The following is a 12,316-nucleotide window of genomic DNA, read 5'->3' as shown; positions in this document are numbered from 1 at the left end:
TTGTAGCAAAATTTTGTTGTGTGAACATTCGTTAAACGGGGGTTGCCTGTATATATATATATATATATATATATATACACACATATATATATATATATATATATATATATATATATATATATATATATATATATATATATATATACACTCTTGCCTCAGTTTTACGGACTCCCATTTAAAGGATTTCGGAAGCTACGGACAAATTCTAGAGATTCCGGTTTTATTTGAAAGTCCCGCGCACTACGGACAAAGTCCGTTGGTTCCAAAATTGACCGCTAGTTGGCAGGCAGTCACCTTGTTTACACGTGTCTCAGGACGTGCATCGCATTCCTCCATATTTTTTTTTTCCCTTTTTTTGTGTGTTGTGCTTGAATTCTTGTACCAGTGATACAAATTCATTAACCAGGCTGTCTGGAGCTTCAGTAGAAAGAAAGAAAATGGTTAATTTAACCATGGCACAGAAACTTGAGTTGATAAGAAAGTTGGAAAATGGCGCGTCCGTCAAGGCGGTGTGTGAACAGTATGGAAAAAAAAAAAACGTTTCAGATATCCGTAGGGCTAAGGCCAAGCTAACTGAGTATGCTGTGAAGTATTCTGTTGATGGTTATGCAAGTATGAGTGGTTCTGTAGCACCTGCAAGCATATGAATATTGGTAGTCAGAAGCAGTTAGATGAAGCTGTGTACAAGTGGTATGTGCAGCAGAAGGCTTGTGGGAACAAGGTCACTTCTGGAACAATACGTAATGCATGTGAACAGCTCAGTAAGCATTTAGGTATTCAGTTCAGTGCTAGTGATGGTTGGTTATGGCGTTTCAGAAACAGGTATGGATTGCGTGATTCGGTGGTGAGGGGTGAAGCTGGCAGTGCCGATACGGTCGGTGCTGAGGTCTACCAGGTCAAGCTTAATGAGTTGATTAAGGACGAAGGCCTTCTTATGTCCCAAGTGTACAACGCAGATGAAACAGGCTTATTTTGGCGCTCACTACCCAAGAATACTCAGGCACGGAAGGATGAAAAGGTTATGAGGGGGAAGGGGAAGAAGATGTGTAAGGAGAGGATTTCGGCGCTTTGTTGCGCTAACGCCGACGGTATGCACTGACACAAGCTGGTGATTGCTGGCAGTGCCGATACGGTCGGTGCTAAGGTCTACCAGGTCAAGCTTAATGAGTTGATTAAGGACGAAGGCCTTCTTATGTCTTAAGTGTACACTCAACCCTCGATTTGCCGGACTAAAAGGGGGGAAGGCTTGTCCGGGAATGGCAAATGTCCGGCAATGGAAAATGTCCGGGGGTCTACCCCCTTGCCGGACTTTACCCTATACAGGTTGAACCCCGCTTTAACGGCACGCGATTTACCGGAATCCCGTGTTTAACGGCAAAAATTTCCGGTGGGAACATATCGTTGTCTTTAACGGCATTTCGGCACCTGCACCAGCTGTACCAGGAAGTTGGAAAATAAATCAGACGTTTTTTGTTCAGAAAAACAAAACTGAGGGAGAAGAAAGAGACTTTGCACCAGATGTGGAAGACAAGAGAAAGAAAAATAAAAGAAAGGCAGGATCAGGAAGAATAGAAGTAACAGGAGGTGCCGAGGCAAAGGCAAAACCTCCGACGACCATCATCATCATCATCATCATCATCTCACCACGTGGGGCGTAACACATGCCAATGCCGCCGACACACATCTGTACTGTTTTTATTAGCATTTACCTTACTGTAGATATATTGATGGTAGATATCTGATCCCGTGTGGTCTAGTGGCGGCTTCAGTAGTACAGTAGTACAGTAGTAGTACAGTCCAGTACTAGACGTGTATGTCTGCCCGCGCTGCCATCTATAGTGCCCGATTTGCGAACTTTGTCTGGCGCGGTAGTTTGAAATCGACTTGTCCCGGACTTTTTTTTTTTTTTTTTCCCCCACAGACTCTTGTCCGGCAAATCCGAAATCCGGCAAATGGAGGTCCGGCAAATCGAGGGTTGAGTGTACAACGCAAATGAAACAGGCTTATTTTGGCGCTCACTACCCAAGAATACTCAGGCACGGAAGGATGAAAAGGTTATGAGGGGGAAGAAGATGTGTAAGGAGAGGATTTCGGCGCTTTGTTGCGCTAACGCCGACGGTATGCACTGACACAAGCTGGTGATTGCTGGCAAGTCTGCTCGTCCCTTTGCATTGAAAGATCACATGCACACCTTACCAGTCCACTATTACTACTCCAGGAAAGCTTGATTTAATGTTTCAATTTTCTCTGACTGGTTTTTTAAGCATTTTGTACCAGAAGTACGACAGTACCAGGAGGATGTCTTGAAGTTTCACCCTGACGACGTAAGAGCTCTTCTTCTACTAGATAATGCACCTGCTCACCCTAATGCTGACAAGCTTGTAAGTGCTGATGGCAAAATACATGTCTTGTATTTGCCTGCCAACACCACATCACTCATCCAACCAATGGACCAAGGTGTCATCAGTGTGGTGAAAAGGAGATACCAATGATGCTACTTAGATGAGGTTATGGTGGTAATCAAGACTGAGGAAGACAAACAAAACGACACCAGGTGCCTGTGCACGAGAGAACATCAAGAGTTACACAATCAATTCTGCAATTTTTAACTTTGCTAATTCATGGAAAGACTTAAAAATTTCTACCTTAGCAAACAGCTGGAAGAAACTTCTACAGAACGCTGAACCTGATTACGACTTTGAGGGATTTGAAGCCGGCGATTTCCACCGTGTTCTACAGCGCACAGACGAAAAAGACGTAACATTGGAAGATGTTCAAGAATGGCTGGATGAGAATGATGCTGATCCGGGATACCAAATACTCTCAGATGAAGAGATTGCTGCGGAGGTGACCGGTACCCACGAGAGCAGCAGCAGTGACGACGAAGACGAGATGCCTGTAACACTGCCAAGACTGTCGGAGGTGAGGAGCTGTATGGACACTGTGCTACAGTTTGTGGAATTTACCAAGAGCAGAGATCTGAGTCTTCACTACAGTAACCTAAGATTGTTTAGAGAGGCCGTAATTAAGGAACAATATCAAAGTGGTAAACAGTTAAAATTAGACACATTTTTCAAACCAGTAACTCTGCGCTCATCTCAGGCACCAGGGTTACCAACCAGTCCACCACCACATACAAGTACTAACACCCCACCAGCACAGCACCAGCACAGTAGTATTTCAGGTACAGATTCATTGGAGCTGCAAAGCTCCAATGACTCAGAACAAATTTCTGAGGGCCCCACTATACGATCACGGCAGATCCCAGCATACCAACAGCACAACGCCTCTTCACCATCCATGGTAAGTCTAATTTTATGTATTAAAAATGTTGAATTTACTTTATTAAGTTGTTTATTTACAGTGTATAGGTATTTTACAGTGCCAGATTGGACGGTGTGCTTGATTAAAAGTACAGTTCTTTCTCTTTCGTAATGTTATTGTTGATATGATTCAGCCACAGTTAGCATACCGTATACGTATCTGCCGGAAGCTACGGACAATCGGAACTATTGGACCGGTCTTCCCCCTTTTGTCCATAAAACCGAGGCATGAGTGTGTATATATATATATATATATATATATATATATATATATATATATATATATATATATATATATATATATGAATATAAGGCCTAAATGATAGATTTTCCCACGTTTGATCCAGTCAGTTGACCTGATTCAAAATAAGAAAACGACAGGACCTGTTATGATGCATCTAGGGTAAACCTTGACATTCTGCTTCACTCATCCTTATTATTTTATTTTATTTTTTTTTTACGTAGGGAAGAGGGCCAGCCAAGGGCAAAAAACAGAAAGTTAGAAAAAAGCCCACTTGAGTGCTGGCTCTCCAAAGAGTAGAAAAAGTGCCAAAACCGTCAGCCAGAATTAGGGGAGCAAACTACTCTTTATCTATTGATAACCTCCTAATTACTTTCTATTCCTAAAAATACAGCATATCTTAAATTCACTGATAAAGGAGACTGTAACCTTTCATAATGAAATAAGACTGTTCCTTACCCAATACCTACTCCAATCCTCGGACCAAAGCAAATGCAGGGTACTTACTGTGCAGTGCCCCATAACTAAACTGGGTCTATATGCCTATGAGCCATGCCAAGTGCACCAATACAGCCTTTCAGCAGTCAATAGTACCAGATCATTTTTATACATTCACCAATGTCATTATCCATTCACTCCAATCAGACACAGTTGCTCTTAATTACTGCATAATAATTTCTCTCTCATTTAATTCTCCCTTCACACAATTCATCCATTTCAGGCATGGCCTTTCTTAATCTGTCACTATGTGACAGCACCACTCTCTTTGTTAATTTGATGTCTTCCATACTTTCCATACGCTTAAAACATCATAAACACAATGATCTGCCTGTCGAGCCAACTCTCTCAAAACACTCTATTTCTTATTTTGTCTCTTTATGTTACTTCACAGTCCTAAAACATATAATTTCCATTACATTTAGCCATTTCATTTTTGCTACTAATATAACAATAATAATAACAATAACAATAATAATAATAATAATAATAATAATAATAATAATAATAATAATAATAATAATAATAATAATAATAATAATAATATCAATAATAATAGTAATATCAATAATAATAATAATAATAAAAATAATAATAATAATAATAATAAAAAATTCATAGTAATATATACTGTTCCATTGATAAATAACAAACTTACAAGACTTACTTTAATGAGCCCATCAGTGAAGTATGTGAATACAGGTTGAGGTTGAATTTTCCTGCTAAATGTCTTATGCTGCGAGGGTTGTTGAAAGTCACCAGCTTCTCCAGTGCTTGAGAGTAAGACTTAATGCTTCGGTTTTCCATTTCACTTTAGAGAAAAGGAAATTTTTTTCATTATTGAATTTTCTTTTCAAGTGACTGATTCTTAAATATGTTTGCAGCATTCAGGTAAAATAATATCCAATCATATACAAATGTTATTACACTTACATGTAGCTCTGTAGCATCCAACAATCTGACAATGAATACCTAATCTTATAGAATTTCCTTAAAATAATATTCCTGCACATGCATTCTACTTTCACCCAGTTAACAGCCACCATAGTACTGTTATATGTACATTTTCTTCACTGACACATACAAAAACTTTTTGTGATTTGCTAGCTGTTTCCTGTAAGATTTTGACTGCAAACATTGTACAAAATAAATACAACTTAATGTCGTGTGGTACTACTCCGGTGTGTAACGAGACAGAGTAAAGGGAGGAGGTGGGATGAAGGGACACAGAGGACCAGCCAGGGAAGCAGTTACACCTACACACAACTTCCACGTTAATTTCTCACAAAATAAACCAAAACCAAGGAAATAATTTTTTACTGGAAATTACTTCAACTATCAAATCCCAAATCACATCAAGGATTTACATGGAAAAAGTATGGAGGAATTGGAAGAAGACTACTGAAGTGGATAGAGGATTATCTGAATGATAGAGATATGAGAACTGTAATATGAGACCAATGTTCAGTTTGACTAATGGTGATTTGACTAAGGTATCCGATAGGGATTGGTGTTAAGACCAATAATGTTTGTGATAAATGTGAATGACACGAGAGAAGAAAAAGATAGCTATATAAATCTATCGGCAGATGATGCAAAACTGAAAAAAAAAATATATATATATAAATGAATGTATGATATAAGTAGATGGAGTAAATCTTGGCAAATGGAATTTAATTTAGGTAAATGTCAGGTGATGGAGTTTGATTAGAGTGAAAAGAGAATACAATATGATTATGAGATAAATGTGTAAAGTTAAAGAAATCAAGAGAAATGGATTTGGGAGTGACTCTTACGGAAGACTTGACTCCAGGTAGACATATTGATGAAACTGTCAGAGGGATAATGAATTTATTAGACGGTAAAAGGTCTTTTAACCCCTTCCTTACCGCAAGACTGTTTAGTGGTACGTGCGTACCATGCGCAAAAGCGACCTTGTGGTACCGCAAGATTCTGCCGTGGTACGTGCGTACCACACCAATACATTTCCGTGTATAACCGTGGCCTGAGTGCGGATTTTGCCTTTTTCATACTCCACGTAGTTCACTATAAACAAACAAACACTGGAGGCGTTATTTTTAGCCACCCCAGCGTAACAAAACCATCCCCCCCACTAGCCAATCAATATCGGAGTTAATTTTTCATGCATAAACTATAAAGCCAATCACTTGAACATCAGTTCTCTAGTATCGGCCGTGGTGAAACTGTTCTATTGCCTCTAGTTAGAGATAATGGCGTCTGCTTCGTGTAGCAGCGATGAGGATTATCATAATTATGAGACAGATAGTGAGGATATACTGGAAGACTCTCCAGATGAATATGATTCAGACTATGATCCTGAAAAAGAAATAGGAGAGAGTGATAGTGACAGCAGTGTTGAAACACTCTCGGCAAGTGAGAGGGAGCAGCCTAGTTATGACTGCCTCAGGGCCACCCTCACCAGGTGCAGAGTGTGTGGTGCTGAATTTATGATTAGTGCACAATTTATGATTATGTTTACGTTTTCTTTTATTAATAAAATGACAAAAATATGTTTAGAAAAAAGTACATAACACTGAGTTAGAAAGAAATATAATGTGTAGATCTGGCCGTGAGGCACGTGCGCACACGGGCAGGGGGCTGCGGTATAAAAGAGGAACGCTTTGTTTACATTGGGGGGTGGCTGCGGTAAGGAAGGGGTTAATATCTGGATGAAAAATCTTTAAAAAGTTGCTGCCTTCCATGGTAAGGCCAAAATTGGAACATGTAGCAGTCACATGGTCTCCTCATAAAAAAAATAAAAATATCACAAAATTGAAAAGACTTCAGAGGGAAATGACAAAGATGGTTTCTGACTTAAGTACCTTGCCCTACGAAGAGAGGATAAGATTATTGGAAATTCCTATCTTTGGAGAGGAGGGAGAGAGTAGATTTAATGGATGTCTATAGAATGGTAAAGAGTATGGAGAACATAGATAGAATTTTTTTTATTTTAGATAAATGGAGTACAAGAAGACACAGCATGGTGTAAGGTGACACAGCATGAAGTTGATGAAAGAAAATTGCAGAAGAGAGACTAACACATATATTTTTCATCATAGAAGAATGAGTAAATGGAACAAGTTTAGTGAGAGAAATGTGAAAACCAAAATTGTTCACACTTTTAAGAAGGAACTGAATAGAGATTACTCCTCTACTGTAAATCACGATGCACACACGCACACACGCACACACAAACACACACACACACACACACACACACACACACACATATACACACACACACACATAACCACTACACTGCGTAGTGTAGTGGTTAGCACGCTCGACTCACAATCGCGAGGCCCGGGTTCGAGTCCCGATAAGCGGCGAGGCAAATGGGTAAGCCTCTTAATGTGTAGCCCCTGTTCACCTAGCAATAAATAGGTACGGGACGTAACTCCAGGGGTTGTGGCCTTGCTTTCCCGGTGTGTGTTGTGTGTTGATGATCAGTCTATGAGCTCTGAGCTCGCTCCGTAATGGGGAAGACTGGCTGGGTGACCAGCAGGTGATCGAGGTGAATTACATACATACATACATACATACATACATACACACACACACACACACACACAAATGCAGGACATCATGGTTACTAAGGAAGATGTAAGGAAAATTATAAGCAATCTGGATATTAATAAATCAATGGGGCCTGCTGGCATATCTGGGAGGTTGCTAAATGAATGTAAGGATCAATTGTTGAACCCCGTATTTGATATTGTGGAAACCTCCATATGAACAGGATTAGTCCTGAAAGAGTGCCTATATATAAGAATGGTAGCAGAATGGAACCGCTAAATTATAGACCAGTATCGTTGACCAGTATATTGTGCAAGGTATGTGAAGAAGTAATTAAAGCTAAGTGGAGTGAGTATCTAGAAAGTGAAAACATTCTGAGTGAAAGGCAGTTTGGTTTCAGAAAAGGAATATCGTGTGTATCCAATTTATTATGTTTTTATTCAAGAGTGACTGACATACTACAACATAGAGAGGGATGGGTGGATGCTATCTACCTGGACTTGAGAAAGGCCTTTGATAAAGTACCACACAATAGACTGATGTGGAAACTAAAGATGATTGGAGGAGTAAATAATAAACTAGCAAAATGGATGGAAAATTACTTAATGGGAAGAGAAATGAGAACAGTGGTGAGAGGAAGGAAGTCCGAGTGGAAGAAGGTAACCAGTGGAGTTCCACAAGGGTCAGTGCTGGGTCCCATCATGTTTTTGATTTATGTTAATGATATGCCAGTAGGAATTGACAGTTACATGAACATGTTTGCAGACGATACTAAAATTATGAGGAGAGTAAAGAATGTGGAAGATTGTAACAAGTTACAGGAAGATCTTGATAAAATATATGAGTGGAGTAAGGAGTGGCAGATGGAATTTAATATAGACAAGACCCATGTTATGAAAATGGGAAGAAGTAGATACAGACCAAACAAGGATTACAGGCTGGGTGATGAGAAAATTAAAGAGACCAATGAGGAGAAAGACTTAGGAGTAACCGTGCAAAACACCTTGTCACCGGAGAAACACATTAACAAGATTTTTTGGAAAACATACAACATGCTTCAAAATATTGGCCTTGCATTCCACTACCTAGATGAAGGAATGATGAAGAAGATATTATGTACCTTAATAAGACCCCAGTTAGAATATGCATGTGTCTGGTCACCGCATATGAAGAAAAATGTGAAGAAGGTGAAAAGGGTACAGAGGCTGGCAACAAGGATGGTACCAGGACTCAGGGAGTTAGATTATGAGGAAAGACTGAGGAAGCTGGGGCTGACCACATCAGAAGAGAGAAGAACAAGAGGAGACATGATAACTATGTATAAATTGGTGAACAAGATTGACATATTGGATAGAGAGTTGATAAAGGTGACCACAAGTAATCATCTCCGAGGACATGGAAAAAAGCTAATAAAAGACATCTGTCTAAATGACGTGAGAAAATACAGTTTCCCGCATCATAGCATTGATAAGTGGAATAAACTGAGCAGTGATGTTGTTGACGCGGTGTGTGTCAATCAGATGAGAGAGAGATATGACAGGAATGGACAAGGAGACAGGTCACAGAGAGCTTAGCTCAGGCCCTGTAATACACAAATAGGTAAATAGAAATAGGTAAATACACACACAGACACAGACACAGACTGTATACTGCTACAGGAAAATTTAAATAAGATCTATGAATGGAGCAAGAAGTGGAAATTGGAGTTTAATGCCAAGAAATGTCACATAATGGAACTAGAAAAGAGTAAAAGAAGACCAGTATGGAACTATCTGATGGGAGAGGAGCAAATAATGAAGACTAAAGAGAAAAAAGATCTTGGAGTGATCATACAAGACAATCTGAGTCCTGATAAACACATAAATAAGATATTTGGACTATCGTATAGGATGTTGACTAATATAAGAGTGGCATTTCATTACATGGATAAAGATATGATGAAAAATCATCACAAGCATGATACGTCCAAGGCTGGAATATACAGCAGTGGTATGATCTCCGAGTTCTAAAAAAGAAATAAGAAAACTGGAAAGGATACAAAATATTGCTACAAAGATGGTGCCAGAATTAAAAGACCTCACACATGAAAAATGACTGAAGGAAATGGGACTGCCAACCTTACAAGATAGAAGAGAACGCGGGGACCTAATAACAGTGTATAAGATAGTAAATGATATTGAAAAGATAGACAAAGAAGAGCTGGTGCTGTTGGCAGAAGAGGATGGAAGGACAAGAGGACTTGAAAAGATCAGGATGAGGCAGTGTGTGAAGGATGTTGGAAAATACTGTTTTCCACACAGAACAGTGGAAAAATGGAATGCATTGGATAATGGAATTGTTGCAGCACATAGTGTGCATAACTTTAAAGAAAAATTAGATAAATAGAGATATGGAGACAGGACACTATGAGCCCCGCTCAAACCCTGTACAATACAACTAGGTAACACACACACACACACACACACACACACACACACACACACACACACACACACACACACACACACACACACAATTATTCAAGTGGTGAAATACTTTAACAGACATAATATATTCTAAGGAATAATAAATTTTGTTATAGCATCTGTTCATTACATCAGTAGATTTATGTTACAGTGGGTGCTGAAATGGATGATACTTGACAACTCAAACAAAAACTTATCCTTTGTCTTAACCAAATCTCTAACCCTCTTTGCCGTGTTGTAAGTGAATGACTCAAAATAATCCAGATCCATTTCTGTGCATTGAACCTCCAATAACACCTTCATTATATAAGGTAGGCAGGACATACACTTTTCATGCATTTTGCCTTTCAGCATCATATTTTTGTCATCAGGGACAGTGATACTGAAACACTTGTAGCAGAACATGATATACATTAATAGTACCTCAATATAGGTGGACGGTTGCTGAGGGTGGCCTTGCCCAGCTTCACCTTATCCTTGAGATGTGAATGAATGGCAACCCCTTTGGTGCCCACTAGTAGGTAATTATCACTAGCATCCACCTCCAGTACCTCTACACACAACCTTGTCCTCAACATCCATCGTCCAAGGTCATCTCTATCCGCTGGTTCTGGATCAGTGTCCTCAAGACGGAGATGAGCCTAAGAAACAGAAGGGCATCATCATCTTCATCATCATCATTATCATACTTGCATGCATCCATCAACTGGTTCACTTAAACATACCTGTCAGAGAGCTCTAAACTATCAACATTATGTAGAGACAAAATCTGAACCGAGAAAGGAAAATACATATAGGAGGTTATGTAATAAGCTCTTCCAGTCTCATTATACCGATAATTATTGTATCATACAACTTTCTGCTTTAATAATTTCAGTTTCAACAATAAAGCAGCTCATAACATATCCCTTGACTAGAACCATCAACCATGCAGTTTTATCTCTGAGATCACATTTATTTACCTATGCTGATATAGTATAGTAGACCATTTCTGATTTCCTGTGCAATACAAGAACACAACTAAAAATACACAGGAATTAAGTAGTAAGCACATAAAAGTGATAACCTGACAAATCCTACCTACAGTTGGCAATATTTCTGCAGCTGTCAAGAATCTACATTATCATCCACATGCTGCCTATCAGTTCTATCTTCAAGTGAAAAAACATGAATAGCACTACAGAAAAACATAAGCCTCTATAAGATAACACTTTAGACTATATCTCCAAGAAACACACCAGTAAACCCACCACCCATCTCTAAAATATAAGCATAAAGGTATATACTTTAACTTAAGTCCTAAGACATGAAAATAATACCATCAAAATAACAGTTAATATCTTGGCTTATCACTAGATTGGCTGAGATACATGCCTTATCAGGTGCAAATATTTATTTAATATGAGCAAGTATCTATTTTTTCCATAGGTAAACAACTCTGGAATGAAGAGAGTGAAAGGTCTCAGAGAGGTTAGTTTCATTCATCTATTGGATTATATGATCTCTCTGGGATAGTATGGCTAACAAGCTGAATATGTGTGGTCCTGAAGACTAGTGAATTACAAACATATATATGCCAAGAATAAGTTATAATTTTTTTCAAGGCAAATGAAATGTCATAATGCTCATAATAATATACAACCTTTCCAAGATTCATGTCACATACTTTCCACACCTGTCAATTAACCTAGTCTATTAGATATTTTCATTTTAACTTATACAACAAATGCATTTTGTAATTTCCTTCCCATCCCAGTTTTGGAGTTTATTCTTTTTTGTTTGTTTGTTTTTGCATAAAATAGCCAAGAACCAAGAAAAATTAAGATATACAGTAAAACCTCAGCTCACGACCATAATTCGTTCCTAAATCCTGTTCGTCACCCGATTTGTTCGTCCCCTGAACCGATTTTTCCCATAAGAATGTATTGAAATACCATTAATCTGTTCCAGACCAAAAAAAAAAATCATACTTTTGTCCATAAAACCCATTCAAAATAGACTTTTAATGTATGCATGACATGAACGAAATAATTATAGAAAGCCTAAATTGTTTTACTTACCTAAATGCTATCAAAATGATAATGAAATGAATAAAAAAGAAAAGGTTATTAATTACTTGAGAGACTGGAAGTTGATGACATGATGGAATAGAGGAGAGGAGGATGGGAAGGAAGACAGACAAGATCCGAGAAGACAGTCATGAGAGAGGACTTTGGATGTGCGCAGCGTGCCAGAGCTACACAACAGCTGTG

At 38.7% G+C, this 12,316-nt stretch overlaps 1 protein-coding gene across 9 annotated transcripts in view; it reads right to left on the bottom strand.

Moving 5' to 3' along the window:
* LOC123516512 (tetratricopeptide repeat protein 14-like) overlaps nucleotides 1-12,316 on the bottom strand; it is a 102,939-nt gene that overhangs the window by 64,440 nt on the left and 26,183 nt on the right. For all 9 annotated transcript variants that reach the window (XM_045275925.1, XM_045275920.1, XM_045275923.1 and 6 more), the window contains 2 exons: nucleotides 10,488-10,705; nucleotides 4,730-4,873 (listed from right to left, as the gene is read on the bottom strand). In XM_045275925.1, the coding sequence (XP_045131860.1) occupies nucleotides 4,730-4,873; nucleotides 10,488-10,705 (362 nt within the window). The remainder of the gene's footprint in view (nucleotides 1-4,729; nucleotides 4,874-10,487; nucleotides 10,706-12,316) is intronic.

The sequence above is a fragment of the Portunus trituberculatus genome, chromosome 41, assembly GCF_017591435.1.
Source record: "Portunus trituberculatus isolate SZX2019 chromosome 41, ASM1759143v1, whole genome shotgun sequence".
Classification (NCBI taxonomy): Eukaryota; Metazoa; Arthropoda; class Malacostraca; order Decapoda; family Portunidae; genus Portunus; species Portunus trituberculatus.
The sequence above is the reverse complement of the archived record's forward strand: the minus strand, read 5'-3'. Positions and strand labels throughout refer to the sequence as shown.